The sequence below is a fragment of the Eretmochelys imbricata genome, chromosome 11 (assembly GCF_965152235.1).
Source record: "Eretmochelys imbricata isolate rEreImb1 chromosome 11, rEreImb1.hap1, whole genome shotgun sequence".
Classification (NCBI taxonomy): domain Eukaryota; kingdom Metazoa; phylum Chordata; order Testudines; family Cheloniidae; genus Eretmochelys; species Eretmochelys imbricata.
The window spans coordinates 65,315,533-65,341,436 of record NC_135582.1 but is presented as its reverse complement, the minus strand read 5'-3'; the positions used below and the strand labels follow the sequence as shown (position 1 = coordinate 65,341,436).

At 45.2% G+C, this 25,904-nt stretch overlaps 1 protein-coding gene across 2 annotated transcripts in view; it reads left to right on the top strand.

Annotated features, from left to right (window-relative positions):
• LANCL1 (LanC like glutathione S-transferase 1) overlaps window positions 1-20,375 on the top strand; it is a 28,075-nt gene extending 7,700 nt beyond the window's left edge. For both annotated transcript variants that reach the window (XM_077829401.1, XM_077829400.1), the window contains exons 4-10: window positions 7,880-8,087; window positions 12,390-12,525; window positions 12,986-13,132; window positions 15,137-15,319; window positions 15,801-15,977; window positions 16,501-16,573; window positions 18,285-20,375. In XM_077829401.1, coding sequence (XP_077685527.1) covers window positions 7,880-8,087; window positions 12,390-12,525; window positions 12,986-13,132; window positions 15,137-15,319; window positions 15,801-15,977; window positions 16,501-16,573; window positions 18,285-18,361 — 1,001 coding nt within the window. In that variant the 3' untranslated portion in view covers window positions 18,362-20,375. The remainder of the gene's footprint in view (window positions 1-7,879; window positions 8,088-12,389; window positions 12,526-12,985; window positions 13,133-15,136; window positions 15,320-15,800; window positions 15,978-16,500; window positions 16,574-18,284) is intronic.
• The last annotated feature ends 5,529 nt before the right edge of the window (window positions 20,376-25,904 follow it).

Below are 25,904 nucleotides of genomic sequence, written 5' to 3'. Positions count from 1 at the left end.
ACAGTTCTGAAGAGTGTACAATCGAAACAGGCAAGACATGGGTGACCTCAGACAAGTCACTTCACCAACTGGCCAGTGGTAGAGCTGGGACTAGAACCCAGGACACCTAAGTCCCTATCCTGCCCCCTGTCCACTGGACCATACTGTATCTCTAAGTCTATGAGCCTGATCCATAAGCTGAAATGGAGCAAGGAAAATCTGGCCCTCCAGTGCATTTGCAGATCCTCTAGCCACCTGTTCTCCAGGTTCTTGGGCATCTCATCTATTTATATACACGGTGCTACACTTGCCTGAACTAGAAGGAGACAGGGCGAAGATTTATGTGCCTGAAATGTGTGTTTGTTTCAAGATTGTTAGGCAACATGTTAAAAAACGAGGGCAAGTAACTGTAGCCCCAGGATGCTAGTAATTTACATGTTGACCTTTCCAAGCCATTATTATGGTTTCAAGCAGTTGTTTACTCTGCTGCTCTGAAAATATATGCACTGTTTGAGCTGCTAGTTTATCATACGCTTCTCAGCTGCCTCTGGGACCCTGAGGTCTTCTGAAACAAATAAGACCACAAAGCCCATGTGTCTCACCTATGTTTTGCTGGTGGGGAGGAAGTATGGAAGGAAGGTGCATTGTATGCCACCAAGAAATGGCTGTCCCTCCCCAGAGTGAGAAACCAGGAACCTCCAGAGCTAGAAGCATCTAGAAAGCCAAGCTCTCTGGATGGGGGCTGTAACAGACTCACATCCTTTGCGAGTCGGGCACAATGGGGACACGAGCTGACTGGTGGGCTACATCTGGACCCAAAAGAGAGGCTACCAGAGCTATGTGGGGCAGGTTGAGGAGCAACAATGGGCAAATGCGTGGGGAGGCTTGAAGGTGAGTTACTAGGGGAGTGTTTTGAGGGGCAGTATAACAACTCAATGCGTAAGATCTCTTTTTCCAGGGAGAAATGTATGTCTTGATCCCAGAAAAGCAGATAAGATGCCAACATAAAATGCACAAGTATTCCCCAGGTCAGGGGTTGTTCCCCAGACCCACTGCTCCAAGTGTCAGCAAAGAGCCTTCTTCCCCACAACCTCTCTCCTTCCTGTTTCTGGAGTAGCTGCTTTCATAGCCCTCCTTCTGCTCACCTGTCTAGGCTTGCAAGTCCTTGTTTGCTAGTAGCAGGGTAGGGTTTCTACACCCTGTCACAAGTAGAGTGCAGGGGTTGGAAGGAAGGGTAAGCTGGGGTATATGGAGGGAGTCTGGGTTCTGATAACTACTGACATGGTATCTCTGCGGGTTTCCCATCACCAGTGTGTACTCAGACAGCACTGTGCCATGGCCACTAAAGGTCTAGGAGCGCATGAGCTGCAATGATTCTGAAGCTATCCTTTGTTTTTAATTTAGGATCTCAGGCTCTTCGTGGTTTGGGAGGCAGTAAAGTCAATATAAGGAGCCCTATTTAAAATGGTCCCCAACGTATTTACTAGCTTATTAGTCTGAAAGCGGAGGCAGAATCTAAATGACTAACGCCATTTTGTGGAGGTCAGGATGAGTTCTACCGTCCTTTAGTCACATCACTTGAAAGGAAAACTGCTACTTGTTAAGAAAAATTTAAAACTCAGAAGTCTTAAGGGGGAGAAAAACATTGGCTCTTTAGACTGAGTGTTTAAAAGTTAAAGTACGTATTTAAAACAACCACCGCAGACTGTCCCACAATGAATAAATATATGGCTGAACTGTTCCTATACAATTCACATGTCAGGTGAGCCCACCGGGTCACCCCTATACAATTCACATGTCAGGTGAGCCCACCGGGTCAGTTATAGCTGGTCTCTGCTCCAGTCACACCTATTACCCTAACATTACAAGGGGGGGTTTCAAAGGTGCTCAGCATTGCCGTCACTCTGCTTCCATTGAACTGACTTCGGAGCGGGGGTGGGGGAGCAGAGCTAGGCCAACACTTATCACTTTTGGGAATCCCACCCTGTTGGTTTTGAGGCAAGGGCTGGTAGCAGCGAGGACTAGAAATGGCACAGTCAGATCTCTCTCTAGCCGTCCATTGCCCCTGTCGTGTAGTATCTGAATCCCTTGCACCATCCCTGTGAGATATGATAGTACATGCTGTCTTCACTTGCACATGGGGACCAGAGGCCGCAGACAAAGACCCAGATCTGCAAAGGTATTTTGGCTCCTAACTTCTATTGATTTTGCTGGGAGTTAGCCCCAGATCCACAAAGATATTTAGGCTAAGTGACTTGCCCAAGATCACACAGGAAGGTGTCCTGGGTCTTCCAAATCCCTAACCACTTTCGCTTCTGGGAGAGTGTCTTTCCTATGGCTGAATTACCACATTTGTCATTTTATCTGTAGAGTGAAGCTATAGAGGAGAGATACAGGTACATCTATTTGTATGAGCATAGGTTTGTCACACATTGATCACTTCTCCAAATCCATTGGGTTTGTGGATTTAATGGGCTGGTGGAAAGGGAGGATGATGCGTTAGCGTTTGAGTTGCAAATGGTACAAAGGGGGGGTCTTATAGTGCATTTCTGCTCTGAAGAGTAATGATGTGAAAATGGCACCTTTGTACACCACAGATTATATCCTTTGTTTTCATTCTTATCCACTGTCTTTAGCAACCTATATCAGCCATGATATTTTTTAATTTCTCTTCCTATTCTCTTGGATGAGTAAACCCAGCCAAGAACGCAAGCTTGGTTCTATTCCTTCTGATGTGGCAACAAATTTGTAGTAAATTCCAGTCATTTACATCCTTATAATCCCATTGACAGCAAACAGATTGCACAGCTGTTAGTGAGGCCCTGGTTTGGCCTACAGAACTCTTCTGAGTGGTGACTTTTTGTGTGAGATGGAAAGAATACAGTTTGACTTTTGGAATACACGTTGTGTTGCAGGGCCAACCATAAGAAATTAACTGTCACACTTTAATATAAAGTTCCATTTATAAATGGTTTTTGAAAAGGGTTAATAAATGATTAATAGATGTTATAAGCACATTAGACATGAGTAATACATTATAGATGGCTGTAAACACATCACTGGTTACAGATGATTATGCATTTTTGTATAAGCAACCAAGTGAGCTGTTGGACTCTTTGTCAATCTATGACAATTGAGGAATACGTAGAAAACATCTAATCATTTCTTAACACTTGTATATACTATTTATAAATAGGACCTCATTATAATGTGTGATCAAAAATCTTTTTGAAAACTGAGCACATAGGGAGACCCGTAAGAAGTAAAAAATATGGATTTTCCCCCCTGTCGTTTTACAGAGTCACTTTTCAGTAAAGGTCTATGCTTGCAGGGCATGATTCAAAGCCCACTGTAGTCAGCAGAAGTTTTTCCATTGCCTCCCGTGGGCTTTGGATCACACCATAAATAAGTAATAATGAAAATACTAAATACAGAAAATATTCTGCCTGAGTGTAGTCAACTGCAATTTTGCCTTTACTAACTGTATCTTGGAGATAGATTGGTCAAAGGGTGTTTACCTTTCTTCTGTCTTCATGGTGAAATTAAATGGCATTTCTACTTGACGTGCTCCAAGCACCAAATATTAACTAGCCCTTAGTCGGCCCCTCTCCAAGGCCCCAGCCTCTCCAAGATACCTGTGTATCAGAGACAAGCAAAAGGAGAGAATTTTTGTGAATTTTTTCACCCCTGAGATGCAGCAGGGCACCTGCCTGTATGAGCTGCAGCAAAGCTGAGGCAGAAGAGGTAGCAGGCAGGCATGTGCATCAAAAAGAATGGGAAGAGGATTGCGTCCAATAATCTTTGAAGGTGTTACTTTTGAAAGACTTATAAGAACAGAGCTGAAAACCTCTAGTTAAAAAGTTAAAGATTTTTTTAAAATTCTGTACATACCAATGAAGGTGTGCTCCTTGAGAAACGCTCTTTGAAAAACTCAGTTACTTTAATAATAATACTTACCTAAGTGCTAACACTCTTCTTCCATAGATCTCAAGTTGCTCTACAGAGGAGGTATCATCATCTATTCCCAGTTTACAGATGGGGAAACTGAGACACAGAGAAATGAAGTGACTTGCCAAAGGTCACCCAGAAAACCAGTGGCAGAGCCAGGAATAGAAGCCAGGTCCCTAACCTCTGGACCACACTATTTAAAATTCAAGTTGCTAGTGTCCCTTTAGGAGAAGTCAGCTAGTTCTCCTCTTTTCCCCCAACTTCACTCGCATTTGGTGCCTGTGGATTCTGGTGCTGAGAGGTGTTACAGAACATTACAAATGCACATGATCTTGTGAGCTCAGCAGCATGCTCTGTATGCCCAGTGCATGATCCCCCATCCTCAGTTTAATTAAAACAACTTAATATTTTCCATTAGATGGCAATATAGGTGGGTTTTCCCGCATTTGTAGCTTCCTGCTCTGAGGACACAGGATGGTTTGCTTTTCAGGGTTGATGGAGGGAGTGTGAAGCCTTTTCTCCTTCCAGTTCGCAGGTCTGAATCTGGCCCAAGTTGGCAATAACCAAAAATCTCCTATCTCATGGCAGTTGCATGTCCTTTGTTACACGAGTTCACTGCAGTTCAGTTCCTAGTGGACTGCACGCTGAAAACCACCGTCTAATTGGTGTCCTTAGCAGCAGTCTGGATAAAGAGACTAAGATTGAATTGATATTGAAAGTATGCTATCCCCTTGCCTTCAATCCCTTCTGTTCAGGGTTGGCGTGGTTCAAGTCAGCGAAGTTTGCATTGCTACTGCTTATGCTGTCCCTTAGCAGTGTATCACAATGGCCTGCAGTTTGCAGGTTGCTGACAGTCCAGCATCAGTCACAAGCCCTGAACTCAGTATATACCTAAAGCAACATCTCAGCCTCTCCATTAACTAGTGTGTGTGTGTGGATGAAATAGTCTTTTAGCTGGATGGGAAGATCGAACTATACGCACCCTATACTGTGACAAGATTTTAAACAAACTAAAACATCTTACAACTCTGGTGCTGCTGCAATTAATGGATTTAGCAGGTGCTAAAGTAAAGGTCATAAGCACTAGATCTCCCGTGTCGCTGTACAAATGCACCACTGTGCCAACACAACCCCCCACCACAAAACCTGAGCACTCCACTGGACACACAGTTCGTCCCCTGCGGAAAGGATGAGAGCGAGAACCAACGACACGTGACAGATGTTAGCCAGGTTGCTGAATGCACAACAGGAAGATGCTCAGATTCGGACACCACCGTTATCGCCATAGTGTCTATCTAGAACAGACCCTGCAGATCCCCTGCTACGGCAGGCCATCGACTGCCGGCTGTGTGGTAGTTCTGAGGGGCACAAATGGGAATCGGAGTGAGACAGCGACATACGTTTGAAGCAATTCAACTGGATCCAGGTTTCCAGAGATGCAAAGCTAGGGGAACTGACCTCTCTGCTATCTAGCCCCCCGCACCTCATTATGTAGTAATTATTTGATATGGTACTTTACGCATTAGAAGCATATTTGAAATATTATCTAGCTCATCTTCAACCCACCATGCACATGTGGGAGGTTAGTTATTTACCCTTATTTTACAGATGGGGAAACTGAGGCAGGGAGGCGCAGTGACTTGCCCAAAGCCAGACTGAGTGTGTGGCAGTGCTGGGATTATCATTTAGGACCTCCTGATTCCCAACCCCATACTCTGTCCTCCAACCATGCTGCCTCTAATATACATTGACTAGATATTAATCATGGGTCAGCCTACATTTGATGCTCTTATTTTTTTAGTCTATCTACTTAAACATGCTTGCTTTCCATGTTGGGTGTTGCTCTTCACAGTTCTAGGGAATGGTTTGTATACCAGATTATAAAAACTTTTTGGTGTAGAGAAAATCTTGCCCCATTTGGGAAGTGATGCCAACATTCCAGTTCTACAAAGCCTCTCAAACCTAACTGTGTTTTGATGCTTTTGGAGCTTTTAAGAGCAGTCATACTGGGTCAGACCAAAGGTCCATCTAGCCCAGTATCCTGTCTTCTGACAGTGGCCAATGCCAGGTGCCCCAGAGGGATTGAATAAAACAGGTCATCATCAAGTGATCCATCCCCTCTCCCTCATTCCCAGCTTTTGGCAAATAATTGTTCATTGTTCAGGATGGGGAGGGAGGGAGTTGCTAAAAGAGATTTTTGTGGGAAAAGGGGAAGATGGGATTGGAAGAAAAACTCACCAGGTAATTTTATTTTTCCAGACTTCAATCCTGGCATTATTCTTATCATGGTAGGTACATAAACAATTAAGCTTGTTCCAGTGGCAGCTGCTTATGAAGTGAAAAGCTAAACATTAAAACAGGTAACTCCATAGTCTGAGCTGTTTAAATGGATATCAGGCCTATTGAGAACCTAAAGATGGTGATAGGTCATAGAAAGACCTAGTAGGTGAGTATTCCCCTTTAAAAAGAGCTTCATGCCCACATCCTTACAAACATGAATGATAGTACTGTACATCTGAGCTTCTCTCTGTGGAAATACTAACACTGAACTGCGTAGAGCGCAGACAAGGTTATTAACTTTGGCAAGAAATGGAAATTTGCCCTTAATATACATATGAAATTGAATTGTCTGTAGCACGAAGCTTTGGAGATTACCCATGGAAAATGAGAAAATGATCTAAATTTAAAATTGTCCCCAGTACAGTGGAAAGTAATTTTTCAGGCTGCCTTTTTTCTTTTTTTTTTTTTTTACTGGATTGAAATCTGCAGAGATTGGCTCTATTAATTTAGGCTTAAACACAGGACCTGTGTCTTCTTAGAAACGGTTAATGAGATGGAAAGCATACTGTAAGGGGCAAAATGAGATTTTTCTGGAAGTGATGCAGGCCGCTAGCTTCTCTGATACATATTCTTTGAGGATACCCCGAGACCATATAGCGTTTTGAGGGTGCCTTCTGATTAGCGGGTGTTTAGAGGGGAGATTCTATCTACTGTGACAGACCTTTTGAATAACGACATGCTGATGACTCCTCAATTATGTATAACGGGCAGGATGAGAGAGGGACAGAGCAAGGCTCCGGGCAAAACCAGCGACATAGCCTTTTAACAGAAGCATTGTTTATGTAGCTGGATGCCTGGTATGAAAGACTCAGAGGCAGAAGAATGCATTTTCCTGACTCTTGAATAGCTTTTTATGTTTCAGACAAGGGCTGCACTTAGAATTAGTGTGTGGTGTGTGCTTGCAGGAATTCTCTTTGTTTACAATACTTTTCTTGAAAGCAGCTGATTCTCTGTGCAGAGAGAAATAAAGGCCATTCTCAGTCTCTCCCCTTTTCTATGAAGGTCCAGTTTAGTCTACCGCTCCTCTAATTTAGGAGTCACCAACAGGTGTCAGGGGATTGCAAGCACCCTGCCATTACCATATTGCTCGATGGGAGGGATGTCCCAGACAGATGACAGGCTGGTGGGGGTGTCCTGCTATGGAAAAGGGGGTCCCAGGATGGTTGCAGTTGAGAACAGCTGCTATAATGCAAATATTTTCTTGTCTATCACTAATGCTTATATATTTGTCTTTGCTTTTCGGCAGGTGGCCTGTTTAATAAAATAAATTATAATGATACCACCTTATAAGATGCTTTTCAGCAATAGAGCTAAAAGAACTTTACAAAGTTACACTTTGTACACTTCACAATTATTACTATTTTACAGATGGGGAGACTGAGGCGGAGAGGTGCAGTGACACATCCAAAGTCACCTAGTGGCCAAGCAGGGAGATACTAATGTCCCAGTACAGATAAGCTGATCAATAAATCTGTTTCATATTTTTTGTCTCCACCATAAGCAGCTGGGATTTTATGTTTTAAAGTTAGAGCAACAAAAGTATATAGTGCCAGGGGAGAGCAATAAAACAGCTGATCCATGCCCTGCGCTTAACCCATTTATTTCTTTGCAGGCATTGCTGTCCTTTACTTGCACCTCTATGATGTGTATGGAGACCCTTCCTACCTCCAGGTAGCAGAGGCGTACGCGAAGAAGAGCTTGAATTGTCTGACAAAGCGCTCCATCACCTTCTTGTGCGGGGATGCTGGACCTTTAGCAGTGGCTGCCGTAGTGTACCACAGACTGCAGGATGAGACGCAGTCGGAAGCCTGCATCACTCGGTAACATTTCAGGGTTTGTTTTTGCCCACCTGTTTCTAAAGTTGTTGCTTTTGGGACGCACGAGCTGGTGTCCAAAACTACTGGGCTTTTCCCCATGTTGAACATCCCTCTCAACCTTGTTAGGGTGTGCTGTGGTGCTCTGTTTGAAGGAGAGCGTTCACTAGCTGGACAAGAAGCATGCAAGAGAATCTTCACATCCTAGAGAAATGGTTGTCATTAAGGACGTAAACCAAGCTCGGGTGACTAACTGGCCCTTTGTTACAGCCTTCTTTTCTGGATGGGAGGGTAGAGTGGCTGTACTGTCATTCAGCAGGGATTGCCACAGCACTAGGGCTGGCCAGACAGGCTGGGGGAACTGCATGTGGTTGGTTGGTTTTGTTATTAATGTTTCCATTTTTCAGAGTCTTCAACAAAATTAGATTTTTTTGAAAACTTTACACCAGTTCTATAGTTGGTTGAAAGTGGGGAAAATCTTGGAAATATTTAGTCTGGACTTTTCCCCATTATCTTTTTCTTGGGGTGGGGGGTAGAGAGAAGGGGGAGATTTGGAAATTTTTTACCAGCTCCACCCTTACAGTCAAAGAGACATTTTGTCACGGTGAGGCTTATCTTTTCCATTTTATCTTATGTCTTTTTTCATCTGTATTTTTGTTGTTATTTTTTAAACACAAGCCGCTGTACGCTACCTGAATAGTGCTAGCATGTGATAGAGAAAAAACACTTAGCAGAGGAGCAGATTTCAATTGTAAGCTTTCAAGGGTATATGATGGAAGGAGTCTTAAAATGGTGAAAAATACCTTGGGGCAAACTTTCCATTTAAAGTTGACCAGTAAACAAATCTACCCAATCCTATCAACTGCAGAAACATATGCTGAATTATCTGGCTATGAGGGTCATACAGCACAATTGTTTAAAAATGAAGTGGGGGGGGGGTGAGGTTCAATTGCCTAAAGGATTTGGAAACCCAGTTTCCATTAATTTTAATTGAGATTGAGATGTTCTTCTTTTTGGTGTGAATTTAGTGCTCATGAAACATGCAGCTTGGACCAGTCTAGAGACAAAAGTCCCTTTTTTTATTCTGGAAATATGTACATGTGATCTTAACAATACTGCATTGGTCAACAACATTGCATCATATTGGTGAAGCTTGCTAATATGATGTAGATATATTTGCCTACAAAAGGGACATCTGGAAACCATTCTTTCAAACTGTGATGTACAATTGTAGGGGGAATTAAACCCCAAATTGTAACAGATCACAAACCATGTCCCTTTATTGTAAGTGTCCCTTGCTGCATCAGTTTTGTGGCAGAGCAGAAATTCAGATTAATTCTGCACTGCCATCTAATGGCATCTGGAGGACAAAGCACTGGAAATGGGTCACTTCTGAAAGGCAAGCAGAGAAAAGAAAATGGGGTATTCAAGAAGCAATGGTTAGGTCAAACTCTCCTACTGCCTGCCCCCTGATTGTTCAGAGCAGGCCATAGTATCCTTTAAACAGGAAAAGCTGCTTTCTACAGAAATATTTCCATTAATCAAAATGCGGAATGGGTTTTCAGTTTATTACTGAGCTCCCGAAGAGTTTGCTGAGTTCTGGAGTGGAAAGCTCTTAGCTTCTCCTGTGGAGAAGGATAGCAATCGCTGTGCCTGTTTCTCTTTGGTTCCCTGTGCTTTAGAGAGTGCATTCGATCTGTACAAGAGCTGAAGAGGGCCTCTCAGCAGAGCTTTCTCTGCAGCGGAAGACACACAAACTTCTTTTTTTCTGGGCGGCTAGTACTTGCCTAAATGAGTTCATGACCCCAAAATGTGCTTTATCCCCCCAAGAGGCTCCAGCACTTCAAGGTGGCCAATTTTCCAACTGCCAGTAAAAACCTGGACTACATTCTTACAGACTGCGTTCCACGGTTTTCCTGCCATCAGGAGATCAGGTGGTTGCTTCTAGAGTAATTGGCGCACAGAATCCTGTCCCACTGCTGCATTTTCCCTTCTTCCAGAAACTGTTACTTTTCAGCCGTTAATAGATTGGTTTAGTATCCGTGGTGTCTAACTGTCAGGAACCTTTACTGCCGTCCCCATGCTGGAAAATGGCATTCTGGGTACTGTCAGAGCTGCCAGGAGTCTGGCACCTTGTGTGATACACCCAGGATTGGCAGCCCTGCCACTCTTGACCATATTACCTTTGATTCCCCTGTTTACTCTGCGGTTTGGTCCCCCAAATGCTGACTGGAACTGCTCTGTGGGCTTCCTCTCCTCCTCCCCTCCCTTCTCCAGCTGGGGGCAGCAGCTTGCAGCAGCAGTAAAAACACCGGCCGTAGGTGCTCCAGACCATCCCTCACCCACCAAACTGCCCCAGGGAGCTCGTCACACGCTCCCCAAAGACCCCTGCCGTGGCATACCATCTACCCACCCCCTCACCCATCCGGTTTCCCCAAGCACCTCCACCCAGTTACAGTCCCGCAGGCTCTGGCATCTCCCCCAGCACTGCATCAAACCCCAGGCATTCCCACTCCACCTGCCATAGGTATCCCACCCCCTACTACAGCCTCCCAGCCCAGCTCTTCCAGGCACCCCTTTCCTCCCACACAGCACCCAGGAGACCACACTCCAGCTGCTTCTCCCCAATCCTCCCTGGAAATAGGGTCACCAGGGGATTGTGGGCAGCGGCATGAGGCAGGGAGATCTCCTCCTGCTGCCTGATTTGGGGGGAGTGTGTGGGAGACCGGCTCCTGCCCCCTACTCCCATCCACATTTGCCTGCACATGCTTGGGAGGCAGGGTGAGAAGTCAGCGACTTGCTCTCCCGTGTGGGAAACATCTTGCGGGGAGCGGTGCAGCACTCAGTTGCCACCTGTTGTGAGGACCTGGACCAAATCTGCCTCGAGACCCTCGCTCTCTAAATATCTCTAGTCACAAAGAATTCAACACCAAGCAAAGATTTGTTGCTGCAGGGGAGCCGGAACACAGCGCCTTCCATCTGATCCCAGGGGATTCGGGACAACTGGCCGTTGCCTCCTTTTAAAAAAGAACGGGCTGCCCAAGAGCAAGTGCAGACACTGTACCTTTGCTGTTCCCGCACGCGGCTGTGACGGGGAGCCCTGCACCAGAGGTTCCTCGGGGCTGCTGTTCTTGTGCCGGTCAGAGTGGCAGCAAGAGGCGCTGAAAGGCGCAGCCTTGAGGAAATGCAGCACCCATGCTGTCATTTTGAAAGTGACCGTGTTTTCCGGGCTGCTGATCTGGGGGAAGGGAAAAAATACGACTCAATGCTCTGACAGGGAAGAACTTCTGACCTTGTTGGAAGAGCGGCGAGAGGCAAAAACGGAGGGTAATTTGCATCTGGTGCGACTGGGCTGCAAAGCACCCGAGTGAAGAGTTGTCAGTCGTTGTTAGCGCTGGCGGGAACGTCACCAACTTCTGGTGCAGTCAGGCAATCCATACGCTCACTCCTATGGTAGGTGACTGCACTGAAAGAAGCCAGTGGTTAACCCAGCCTAGATGGATGAAGAGCGAATGGCTGCTTCTTTTGAACCCCATAGAGGCTAGTTATTTCATAACCACCCCTTTCCCACTCCACTGTGCACTGTTGCCTAAGTGATTCACATTCCTTCCCTCAGCCCCCTCGCCTCCCCTCCTCATTCAGATGACCCCAGCTGTTTTGGAACAGCACAAGAGAGCCGTTGGGTTTTCACAGTCAAGACCCCTAAACATAAGGGATGGAGGACCTTCAAAAATGGTCAGCCATGGCTTAGGTCTGCTCCCATTTTGGTAACACTCCCTTTGACGTCTACGAAATTAGAGTGAAACTGTTGCCGATCACTTCTGGAAGCGCCTCTTGGCACAGAAGCTGAATTTCTGAAAGCACGGCTAGGGCTGTGATGGGGGAGCTGGGAACGGAGGAGAAGTTTTCCTTGCTTTAAAGGGTCATCCTGCCTTACCCATGCAGTTATCAACTTGGGTTTGACTATCAACGTTATTATCTGGATTCCAGTAATGCCTAGAGTCCCCAATTGACCCATTGCACTAGGCGCTGTACAAATACATAATAACTGACAGCCCCTGCCCTGAAGAGCTGACTGTCTAAATAGACAAGCCACAGGCAGGATTATGTCCATTTTACAGATGAGAACTGAGAGATTCAGTGATTTGCCCAAAGTCACATAGAGTGAGCCTGTGGTGGAACTGGGATCTGCACTCAGATCTGCTGAGTCCCAGTCTAGTAGCCTTCAACTGGAGTTACAGTTTGGGGGTGTTTTTGTATAGCTCCATCCCTGTCAATCTACTTCCTCACCTGAATCTTTCTTTCCAGCTTGATTCAGCTGCACAAACTTGACCCCCGAGCACCCGATGAAATGCTTTATGGGCGCATGGGATACCTCTACGCACTGCTGTTTGTGAACAAGCATTATGGAGAGGAAAAAATCCCTCAAAACTATATTCAACAGGTACTCTGTCATCTCTCCAGTTGCTCTCCAATGTAGGCTGAATTAGCTTCCCGCATCCTACTCGTTTGTCCTCTGTGTTTTGTCGCTTCTCACCCAGCACATCCTTGGAAGGGTTAAAATAGATGCCGGTCTAGATAACTCTGGCATGTGTGAAAACCTGACATGACACGTGTGAAGGCCACAGCACGGAACCTCCAGCTGTTGTTGCAGGCCCCATTCTTCCAAAGGGATATTGTGCCAAATGGTCCTTCCCAATCCTAGGATTCTGTGCCTAGCGTCGAAGAAGCCCCTGTTCCTCTCCCCCATTCACAAGCTAGGATTTCCACGTGCAGAATAACAAAGGTGCATGACTGTATTTTGCACTGTGATACCTGCTGCGCTGGCTACTGTCTGCCAGGCTGGAGGGGAGAGATTATACACCTCAAAGCTGTCGTCACTCACGCCTGCTTTCCACCTGCAGGTCTGCGATGCAGTCGTGGCGTCCGGGGAGAGCCTGGCCAAAAGGAGGAACTTCACAGCCAAGAGCCCGTTGATGTATGAGTGGTACCAGGAGTATTACATAGGGGCCGCCCATGGCCTGGCAGGAATTTATTACTACCTTATGCAGGTGAGAGACACCTGGAGAGAAAAGGCCTTCCCAGCTGTTTCACTTCTAATGTCCTCCAATTAGAACGTGGAACACCTGGGGAGCTTTCTGATTGGCTATTAGTGATGTCACACTGGTGTCAGTCATGGTCAGTTGTCCATCAGATGCTCTCTTTTGTTTGGTTTAAATCCTATTTCAAAACGGCTCCAAAATGCTCCAGACTCTGTGTTTCTAGGGGGCTACTACACTTTTGCGGTGGATAGTCACTCAGGGCTAAATTCATAAAGAAACTTAAGTGTCATCATGCCTAATTTTTAGGTACCTAGAAAATCATGGGGATTCAGAGAGCCTGAGTTTGACATCTTGGCTCCCTATACAGTGACGTTACAAGCTGAATCTGGACTGCATGGGATATAGAAAAGAGCAGCCAAGCATAATGCACCATACACTTACAGGGAAAGCATACCAGGGAAGGTACATTGGAGGACATCTGACTCTGTGCATGTCTTTATCACTGGTGGCGTTACAGCACAGGTATTGATTTTCAAATTGCACATTAGCAATTCGGGAATGAGATGATTCTTAGCTCAAAATGCTCATTCCAAGGGGCTCAGAGCTGCCAAGTTAAAAGAGAACTCTGTCTATATAGATTTTGGCCAATGCAGTGCAATTAGGGGAGGACATGGAGGATCCACTCCTGCTTTCAATGAGGTCAGTGGTGAAATTGCTCCCTTAGTTTTAAACTAGTTTTTACCCTTGAACCTGTTTACATGATCTGTGTACAACTAAGAATTGAGATCTTCAAGTTGGGCTGGCCTTGCAGCTCACTATGGGCCCGTGGTGCTCTGCCTGGGTAACACTGATCTGCTAGGTCTCGGTGTCTGGGAATCATTCCTGATAGTCATCCTGAGTTTTTCTCTTTGCTTCATTTCACCTCACTAATCCTGATCATATCCTGTAAGCAATTCCTAACTGCTTCAGATTTGTAGGATAGGCTTTTCCTTGCCTCTTAAAATCCAAAGGGATCCCCTTAATTTTCTCCCTGTAATGGGGTTCACTCACCAATGGGGGCACCCCCTTGTGGCTGGGTCTGGGGATCAGCCCTTGTCGAGTCGAGCACCCCCTTCTGTTGCTCGCCTGCCCCACAGCCCCTCTCCGGGCCTGGGAGGTGCTCTCTCTTTGTAACTCAGCCTTCCAGCCAGGTGACAATATAGTTTTCCCCTTCTGGTGTATCAAAGTCTCGCCAGACCAGTGGTCCAGATGCCACTTCACCAGTCCTGCACCACTTCCCATTGGCTGGTGGGAAACCTGGGCCACCCAGCAGACAAGGTCTACACAGTCTGAATCCTCACTGCTCCTTCCTTGGAGCTTCTTCCTACTCTGCCTTCTACAGGCTTTCTTCTCCACACCTCCCCTGGGTGAACCCTTCTGTCAGGGACAGGAGCCCAGGTCTTTTGTCCCCCGTCGGGTTTCCCAGAGAGCGACTGCAGACTCCCTCCCTGCAGCACCCTTCTGCTGCAAACTTCCTGGCTTTATATCTTACCCAGCTTCTCCCCGAGCTGGGCTTTTTCAGCAATTAGTAATTTATCAGTCAAATCTGACTCTCTCTGAGGTGCAGCTTAAAGGTTAATTTGTCCCTTCTGAGCTACTCTAACCCCTTCAGGGCTAATATAGGGTGAACACTCCATCACACTCTCCTTGCTGGGGACTGGCTGGGGCACCCACCAGAGCCAGTCACTGTTGCTGCCGACGAAGAGGCATTAAAGGATGACCAGGTGCACACCCACACCCGAGGCATTGAGCAGCCTGCCCCCACAGTTCTCCTAGCCTATCTGTAGAGGAGGAAAGATATGAGCCAATGTAGCACAGCTGAAGAAGCTGGAAGGAATCTGTAACGCCAAACTCTCTTCTCATCTTTGAAGCATAAATTGCTTATGCCTCTAAAACTAGCACTGCTGGCTGGGGGAGGAAATAGTACAGCACTTCTTTCCCCGTTTAACAGCCTCTCTTGTCTGTCTCTTTCAGCCTGGCCTTGGCGTGAGCCAAGTGAAGTTGCATAACACAGTCAAACCCAGTGTGGATTATGTCTGCCAGCTGAAGTTCCCATCAGGCAACTACCCCCCTTGTATTGATGACGCCAGAGACCTGCTTGTCCATTGGTGTCACGGGGCACCTGGCGTGATCTACATGCTCACACAGGCCTATAAGGTACAGGACGTCCTGGGAAACGGTGACAGGAGAGCTTTAATATGGAACTTGATTCCAGAGCATCCTCTAGCCAGGAGTCCCTGTCAGGGCATGTAATATTCTAATGAAATAACCCACCAGCACCTCCATGCATGCCCACGCTTACACACCAATCAAAATGCAAATTAGACTTTTAATGAATGATTTCTGAACATGTCCCAGTCTCTTGTCCCAAGTGCAGGATGCTCTCATTGCTTGAGGAGTCAGCCATGTGTTGTATTCTTTCTGTGGCAGGTGACTAATGGTGACAGCTCGTTGTGAGTTCATTTATCACTTTAAAAATCTTTGACAGTAGAAGGCAAAGTCACGGTGCCATTGCTTAAATAGGAGAGGTCACTCTCGATAGGAGCTAATTAACCAAGTAGGTGGGGGCCTGCTCCACCCCAGCATGGATGCTGAGGGGATAATTGCAGTGAGTGGAATCTCTCTCTTGTCTCCACAGGTGTTTGCTGACCAGCAGTATCTGAGTGATGCGCTGCAGTGCGCAGAAGTGATCTGGCAGTGGGGATTACTGAAGAAAGGTTATGGGTTGTGCCATGGGACAGCTGGCAATGCTTATGCCTTCCTAATGCTGTACAACCTCACTCAAAACATGAAATACTTGTACAGGGCCTGCAAGGTGAGCATCCAAATGAGCAACAGACACAGAGAGAGACTCCTGCCACCGGGTCATGGAAAGACTGGATGCTGGCTGGGATAGCTCACCTTTTAAAAAAGTTATCTGATAGAAAATCATGGGACCATCTTTGGTGAAGGAGAGGAACCAGTCAGGCTAGTGTGGCATGTAACTAACATTCTAGAGCCAGTTACCCTGAAGGATGGTTTGATTCTGCACTCTGCGTGATGGTTCTTTCCTTTGTAATCTAACTTCTAGCCTGGCAGAGATGCAGCTAGCACTAACCAGTTCATTTCACGTAGACCAGGATGGTCCTTAAACAGTCTCTCATTACTGTCCGTCAGACCAACAGTGTGCTGGGCTCCAGTCAACAGCAGTGCCTGGCAACCGCCTGTGTTCTGTTCCATTGTCATGACTAGTTGGGAGATGGAGATCTGGAGGACAGTGGGGTAGGGGGGCATCTGTATTTTTAACGTCCATGTCACGTCTTCTACAAGGTTTGGACGCTTTGTTCTTCCTTCCTCAGTTTGCAGAGTGGTGTTTGAGTTATGGGGAGCATGGGTGCCGGACTCCAGACACACCCTTCTCTCTCTTTGAAGGTAATCCCTGTCCAGCATTTTCTACATCATATGTTCTGAATTCTGAGTCTGATCTCATGCTGGTGTAAATTGAGAGTGATTGCATTAAAACCCCATAAAATCAGTGTCAGGAGAATCGCACCCACTGTTTTGACCCCCTCTGAATGAGGTTTTAACAACAGTGGATAACGGCTACAACTGGAATTCCTTGTTCTGTTGCAACCCCAGCTGGGAGGGCTGGAGGTTGGCATAGCACGGAGTCCTCCTGCACTCAGCTCTGGTATGGTTCATAACACTCACTGGAGTAATTCTTTATTGGGGACAGTTTAAACCTACAGTAATTGCAGGCTGGCTGCCCAGACAACCTCTGCACTCAGAGTGCTTACTATTTTGTGCAGATCCTTTTCTGTTTCCCTCCAAAGAACAATGAAGCAGCCATAAAAAGCAGCCATAGATCTAGTCCATGATTGGGCAACAGAAAGCGTTCCCAAATGCTGATACCTATGCTGCTCCATAAATCTGCCAGCAGGGGCACCCTGGGCCAGTTCCACAGCCATCATAAATCACAGAGTCACTCCCTGTCAATGGAACTAGGACATAAGGTTGCCAACTTTCTAACTGCGCAAAACCAAACACCCTTGCCCCACCCCTGCCCTGAGGCCCTGCCCCTTCTCCAAGGCTCCACCCCCACTCACTCTATTCCACCCTCCCTCTCTTGCTCGCGCTCCCCCACCCCTGCTCACTCACTCATTTTCACTGCGCTGAGGCAGAAGGATTGTGGGGGAGCTCTGTCTGTGGGTGCGGGCTCTGGGGTGGAGCCAGGGATCAGGGGTTTGGAGTGCAGGAGGGGGCTCCGGGCTGGGACCGAGGGGATCGGAGTGCAGGAGGGCGTTCTGAGCTGGGGCAGGGGGTTGGGGTGAGGACTCCGGGAGGGAGTTTGGGTGTGGGAGGGGGATCAGGGCTGGGGCTGGGGGTCAGGGCACAGGAGGGAGTTCGGGGTGTGGGCTCTAGGCGGCGCTTACCTCAGGTGGCTCCCCGGAAGTGGCGGCATGTCCCTTGGCTCCTAGGTGCAGGGGTGGTCAGGCAGCTCTTTGCGCTGCCTGCGCCCACAGGTGCCGCCCCCACAGCATGGTTCCCAGCCAATGGGAGCTGTGGAGCTGACGCTCGGGGCGGAGGCAGCGCGCGGAGGCCCCCTGGCCGTCCCTCTGCCTAGGAGCCGAGGGACATGTTGCCACTTTCATGGAGCCAGGTAGGGAGCCTGTCAGCCCCGCGCCAAACAGACTTTTAATGGCCAGGTCAGCAGCGCTAGCCGGAGCTGCCAGGGTCCCTTTTTGGCCAGGCGTTCCGATCGAAAACCAGACACATGGCAACTCTACTAGGACGGTTTACACCAGCTGAGGATCTAGGGTAAAAATTTCAAAAGCATTGAAAGGCCAGATCTTTAAAGGTATTTCAATGTTTACAACTGCAAATAGGCGCCTAAGGAGATTTACTTGCATCTTATTTGCATCTTAGGCACTTACATACCTTTAAAAATCTGGCTACATCCCTTTGGGAAAATGGGCTTAGACTCCTGAGTCACGTAGGTACTTTTGAAAATGGCCCCTGGCTCCCCGTTTTCCATGATGCACACTCACACTCATTATGATTTATTCTATAATAATACTGACGTGCAATGAGAATCTCCCTGTTACATGCTTTGAGAAATAACAATTTTCTTTTTTTCCTTCAGGAATGGCTGGGACAATATATTTTCTTGCTGATCTTCTGGTACCAAAAAAGGCCAAGTTCCCAGCATTTGAGCTATAAAACCCTTCCCAGCTGTTCCCTGCACGAATCCCACTGCACTCCACATCCATTGGACAAGAAGATAGAGCTTGCTTGAGTCTCTTTTCAAACTCATCTCTTGTAAAGTAAAGGCGTTCTGTTGTTGATGGTTTCAGTTCTTTTCCATATTTAAATTTCTCTAATGCTCTTTTTGCTTTGTTTAGATTTTAAAAAAACATGATTTTTGTTATTGGTTCCTAAAGATGGGAAATGTACAGTATTTTGGTGGATATGCAAACTCAGAGCTTTGCTTATTTTATGTATTTGAATTCCAGGGAGAAAATTTTTTCTATTGAATGTAACTTTGTCCATTTAACTTTGTCATGAGTAACAGTGATAGAAGCTTAGAGTATTGTCTTTGGAAAACAAGAAATGAAATCTTATGACTGTTACCTCCTATTGGCACCTAAGTATTCTCTCTCCTAATCATGGAGGTAGGCAGTTCTAACTGAGCTCCTCCTTGGGCAGTTGACTGTGATGGACTGTGGAGACAGAAGGTATTTTTTATGCCATCCTCTTGACAGACTGTAACTGTCACAGTTATCACTGACATGCCAGAGTCCTCTCTGAAACCTCACACCTTTCTGCTTTTATAAGCAGACTGTGTTTCACTCTTTGTGCATTTTGTCAGTGACAAGAATACAGGACATAATCCATAACCTATTGTTCAGATTCACCATATTCTGCTAAATGCTGCAGGAGAAAGCCCTCAGTCACTGAAGTGTCAGTTCAAAAGAGTTAAGTTACTGCCAAGTGTGATCTTTCATGTTCAGTTTTGAAAGCTTTCTGCGGTCTTGACTTAAAATTATATATAACACTGCAGCTGTTAGCCTGGTGAACCAGGCCTGGAAACAGAAGTTGTGGGAAAAGAAACCTATTTCTTTAAGTTTTGTCAGTGTTTAATGTGTTATGTATGTAGGAGCTGTTTGTAGCTTTACAGGCTTCTTAATCCCTCCTACTTCTTTAATCAGCTTCCATGAACCTTAGTAACTTGGCTCGCTTGTTACTACTCATTGTAGCCTAGTACGTGAACAAGAATCCATCTGACCAGTAGCTGGAAAATCTGCCCCAAATTGGTATTGATTGAATACCTTGTTCAGTCAATGGGCAAGATCTTCGTTGGCTGTAAATCGGAATTAATCCATTGATGGAGCTTCACTCATTTACACCTGCTGAGGACCTGTCCTAGTAAACTCTTGTCCTGCTAATGAAGGTGCTCTGGTAAAGGAGCACTCTCCATAGCTGCTGAAGTTCCTGAACCTGCTTCATGGCTCTTCTATTGGCCGCTGGAGGTGACCTCTTCTTCCTCACCTTGCCCCAGGCCTGAAGAAGGGTGGAAATGGTTTTGATATTTCAAGGCTGCTGATAGTGAGTAGCTAGAAACACTAATAGAGCCTAAAGACTGCATTTCTCTTAGAAAATCATCTCCAGCTCTCTTCCCTGAACTGCCTGAGCAAGCAGCGTAAACTGTATTCTGCACACAGTCCTTTGCCATTGCAGGCAGGGCTTTCATTGACTTTCTCACAAAAGGTTTCAGCATTGATTGTGTGGACAGCTAATTAGAAAAATTGGAAACACAGTGGAGCTAATTTGCTGTTCGCTGGGTGTCCCAGTTAAAAGCATCAAGCTCATTTGGACTAGTGAAGACTCTCACTGCAGTGTTTCTCAGCGTTTAACACTGCAGTGAATAACCAAAAAAAGTGACCTCCAGGAAGGAGGGTTTGACTAATTGAATAGTTCTGGGGAAGTGCTATAGATGAAGCCTACTGTAAGTTAACTTGCATCTTGCCTGTAGTGACAACTGACTTGAGACCCCTGTCTTGGTTTTTTGGCTTTCTGTTAAACATAATTCCTAAAAAGTTCATGCAGCCCGGTGCAGAGTATTCCAGCAGCATGTATGCGACTGTTCTTGTGTGTGTACTATTTGAAAAGAGCTGGGGACGTGGGGTACAACTCTTAGGTTGAAAGCAGTTTAATAAAATCCTGAAACAAACAAGGGGTAGGTCCTTTTTTCTTAATCCTATTCACTGATAATGCCCAATAATTGTATCTTGAGAGGGCAGCGTATGCCAGCAGCTTCTGGGACTCTACTTTGGATGGCGCAGTCAGAAAGACCCAAATGGAACCTGTTTGTAGGATGCTGCCGACGTGGTGTGAATGCCTGCAAAGAGAAGTCCACCTGTGGCTTCACAGAAGTGTGTGAATTTGTCAGTTTTGCCAGCTAAATCCCATCGCTGTGGTACTCTGGTCACAGCCATCAAACGTTGGCTTTATTGCGAGCCTCTGACTATAGCATTTCCAACACTCACAATTCTCTCACGTCTCGCTTTCCTTAAAGCCCCAGCTCGTGTAACTGAGAGATTTCAGGTTTCATTTTGAAAAGTTACCAGCCCTCTAGAAAGGTTTGTCAAAAAGCCTGAAAACATGACTGAGTTTGACCTAAGGGCTCAGAAAGCAATAAAAAAGGAAGCCAAAACGTATGTTCTGAATCTCACGGTTTCAACACTCCTGATTTGCTAGGGGGAGGAGAGGGTGTCTGATTCATTTTTGAACATTTGGGGTTGTCAACACTGTGACCGTAACACCGCTGGTTTATAGATACAGTACCTACATGGACCTGCGTACTGGTCTCCACTGGGGGCCCAATTGCAGCTGACAAGAGATTTGCATGGCTGAGCTACAACTCCTCTTTCCCCAGTTTAGTTTGGCTTGCTCCAGTAACCATAAGGCCCTTTGCTGGCTGTTGCTTTTTGCAAACTAAACTGGAGGGAAAAAAGCTGAGTAGTTGGTCCTTTTTCCTTTGTGATAAATAGTGTTTTGGGGCTTTGTTTTGCTTGCCTCTTATCCTGTCTGGCCTTTTCTGTCCTGTTAGCGAAGGGGGAATGGAAATGCTCTCACTCTGTCTCTTGAACATCTTCTCCCCCACCCTCACCAAATAAAACATGGTTTTATTTTATCCTGAAGACAACTCTCTCATTTCAGCTCTATGTACTCTGTACCCCCTGTGGCTTTCACATAAAGTCCAGGCCTGAACTAGTCTTTATTCTGGCAAAACTCCCTTGTAAGCAGCGTTAGTCTTTACAGACTGTGTGCACTCTGTTAAAGGGACTCCATCCGTTTGAATATCCTGTTCCCATTCTAGTTTAAAGGAGTGCTGTCGAGTGATTAAAAAAATTAATCACATGATTAATCACACTGTTAAACAATAATAGAATACCATTTATTTAAATAGTTTTGGATGTTTTCTACATTTTCAAATATATTGATTTCAATGACAACACAGAATACAAAGTGTACAGTGCTCACTTTATATTTATTTTTGATTACAAGTATATGCACTGTAAAAAAGCAGAAATAGTATTTTTCAATTCACCTAATACAAGTACTGTAGTGCAATCTCTTTATCATGAAAGTTGAACTTACAATGTAGAATTCTGTACAAAAAAACCTGCATTCAAAAATAAAACAGTGTAAAATTTTAGAGCCTGCAAGTCCACTCAGTCCTACTTATTGTTAAGCCAATCGCTCAGACAAACAAGTTTGTTTACATTTGCAGGAGATAATACTGCTCAGTTCTTGTTTACAATGTCGACTGACAGTGAGAACGGGCGTTTGCATGGCATTGTTGTAGCCAGAATTGCATGATATTTTTACGGGCCAGATGCACTAAAGAGTCATATATCCCTTCATGCTTCAACCTCCATTCGAGAGGACATGCATCCATGCTGATGACGGGTTCTGCTTGATAAGAATCCAAAGCAGTGCGGACCAACACATGTTCATTTTCATTATCTGAGTCAGATGCCACCAGCACAAGGTTGATTTTCTTTTTTGGTGGTTTGGGTTCTGTAGTTTCCGCATTGGAGTGTTGCTCTTTTAATGACAGGTTTCAGAGTAACAGCCGTGTTAGTCTGTATTCGCAAAAAGAAAAGGAGTACTTGTGGCACCTTAGAGACTAACCAATTTATTTGAGCATGAGCTTTCGTGAGCTACAGCTCACCTCATCAGATACATACCGTGGAAACTGCTGCAGTTTCCACGGTATGTATCTGATGAGGTGAGCTGTCGCTCACGAAAGCTCATGCTCAAATAAATTGGTTAGTCTCTAAGGTGCCACAAGTACTCCTTTTCTTTTTGCTCTTTTAAGACGTCTGAAACCATGCTCTACACCTCGTCCCGCTCAGATTTTGGAAGGCACTTCAGATTCTTAAACCTTGGGTTGAATGCTGTAGCTATCTTTAGAAATCTCACATAGGTACCTTCTTTGGGTTTTGTGAAATCTGCAGTGAGAGTGTTCTTAAAATGAACAACATGTGTTGGGTCATCATCCGAGACTGCTATAACATGAAATATATGGCAGAGTGTGGGTAAAACAGAGCAGGGGGCATACAAGTCTCCCCCAAGGAGTTTAGTCACAAATTTAATTAACACATTTAATTTTTTAAATGAGAGTCATCAGCATGGAAGCATGTCCTCTGGAATGGTGGCCGAAGCATGAAGGAGCATATAAATGTTTAGTATATCTGACATGTAAATACCTTGCAGTGCCGGCTACAAAAGTGCCATGCAAATGCTTGTTCTCACTTTCTGTGACATTGTAAATAAGAAGAGGGCAGCATTATTTCCTGTAAATGTAAACAGAGTTGTTTGTCTTGGTGATTGGCTGAAGAAGAAGGACTGAATGGACTTGTAGGCTCTGAAGTTTTACATTGTTTTGTTTCTGAGTGCAGTTATGTAACAAAAAAAATCTACATTAGTAAATTGCACTTTCACGAAAAAGAGATTGCACATCAGTACTTGTATGAGGTGAATTGAAAAATACTGTTTCCTTTGTTTATCATTTTTTCAGTGCAAATATTTGTAATCAAAAATCATATACATTTTTATTTCAGTTACAACACAGAATACAATATACATGAAAATGTAGAAAAACATCCAAAATATTTAATAAATTTCAATTGGTATTCTATTGTTTGACAGTGCAATTCAAATTGTGATTAATCAAGATTAATTTTTTTAATCACAATTAATTTTTTTGAGTTAATCATGTGAGTTAACTGCGATTAATTGACAGCCCTAGTTTAAAGTAATGCTTAAGATACCCCGTCACTGAAAGAAAGGAGAAAACAGACAATATTAGTTAGTTTGGGTGCTTGTCAGTTGCACTTCCTGTCTCATGCAGTACCATGGCATTGCTCATGCCCTCTTGCAGGGCCTGGGGGAAAAGTGTGAAGCAGGTCTGAGTGAGTTCAGTGGTGGTGGTCCCATGCCTGTCAAGGCTCTTCTAGAGGTTAGCAGGAGACCAGAAAAAAAGTATGTGTATGTGTGCTGGGCAATGGGGGGTGTTTAAAAGATTTTTTTTCTGTTTTCTCTACAAGCTACTCGAGGAGTGTGCTGTCAGGTACACAGACTTCAACAAGTTAGTTTACAAACCAGTCAAGTGGAATGTCCCATTCAGAAAACACAACTGGTTTTCACTTTGCCTCCATCCTAACTTAACTTGGGTTCAACTTCTATGTTTGACCAATGCTGGTAACATGAAAAATGCATGTAATATTGTTAGCCATGAACCATCCTCCGTTGTCCAGTCCCCCATCAAGAGCCAACTCTAACTAGCTCTTAAGAGCTGACAGTCTGGGCTGCTGTTAGCAAGCAGCAAGCACAATTATGAAAGAGGTGAAATAAAGACAGAGGGGGCGTCTCGGGGAGGGACAGACCTGCTATTGCTGCTCATGGCCAACTAGTTTCTGCATTATATTAACTTTTCAGAGGCACATAAATAACCATCTGCACTGACAATAAGCCAGCCGTTAATGTTCTAGCACCACATGAATAAGTGTTAGAGAAATGTTTGTGAGGCATCATATCTTTATGCAGTCAAAGGGACAGCTCCTTTGATAAACTAGTTTTTAAACCAGCTTCACAATCGTGTAATAGATTTTAGGTGATGGAGCTTGACTCTCTTTGAAAACACTTAAGACTAATGTGGTCCACAGCAGACTTTGTGCTAAATTTTGTACAATCGTATTGATATATTTGCCAATATGAATTACTTATTACATGCACAAAAGCTATGTTTAAAGGACATAAAGATTGCAGAGTCAAACACTCAAACATTAGGAAATGCCTATGCATCCTTAATTCAGCCCCCTTTGTGTATGCATTATGACACAGTCTTCAATTACATGGTCACAAACTATTTTTCCCATAGGACCCCTGCCTCATTCAGTGCACTGGATGGACGGTGCTCCCGGAATAAGCAGCAATTTGATATTTTGTTTTCTCATTGTTCAAGTTATGACATCAGGTCTTATTGACTGCTTACTATTCAAACCCTGCTCTGAAGACAGAATTATTAATCTCCTGATGGTTATTTCTATGGTGCACAATCACTACAGTATCTTAGGGCTTCACAAACATTAATGTATTTAACTTCAGAACACCCCCATGAGATGAGTGGATGGTATTCTCCCTGTTGCGCAGATGGGTAACTGAGACAGAGAGAGTAAGGTCAAAAGTGTGTCCACTAGTTTTGGGTGCCCAGCTGAGATGCTCAAGTCCTGATTTCACAGAGCACTGAGTATTATTTAGCTCTGTATATGTTCTACTCCTGTGGGAATTCTGTGCCACTGTGCAGGCACAGAATTAACGTCTCCCGCACAATAATTGATTCTGACAGGGAGGTGAAGGGAAGCTGCAATTATACCTTTTGCCCACCAGATGTGGTGCAGAAGAGAGGGCAGCTGCAGAGAGGGAGGGAGCAGAGGCTGCCTTCCTCATAGCTCCCTGCTCATGGGGTCAGGTGAGGAGGCATGGGATAGGGGGGTGGGCGCACAGGGAGGGAGGGGCACATAGGGCTGCTGGGGGGAGTCACATAGACTGGGGTCCAGAAGGGCTAATGGTGGCCGACCTAACAAGTCTCTATTTATCATGTAGAAACTGAGATTTTTCAAAGGCTATAGTTTGGCCAAATGTGAGTGGTTTTTCACAGGAACAACAAACAGAATATCCCTGACACCACAGCAACTACCCTGCCAAATTAAATCCCCACTCCAATGCATGGGGGTGCTAGACCTTCACAACAACAGGTTGCAAGAGGTTTGTATTTAGCATGAACAAAACTACATCCCCCACCCCACCCCCCAATTAATTTTCTGACATGCCAAACTATTTTAGCTGAAGCTTTCCAAACAAAGAAAAGGAGTACTTGTGGCACCTTAGAAACTAACAAATTTATTTGAGCATAAGCTTTCGTGAGCTACAGCTCACTTCATCAGATGCATGCAGTGGAAAATACAGTGGGGAGATTTATATACATAGAGAACATGAAACAATGGGTGTTGCCATACACCCTGTAACGAGAGTGATCACTTTAGAGACTGTCCAGTTTGACAAAGGTACATGGCACTACGGTGTAAATAAGCGATGGTCACATAAACACCACCTTATACCGGAAACCTACTGACCGCTATTCCTACCTACATGCCTCCAGCTTTCATCCAGATCACACCACACGATCCATTGT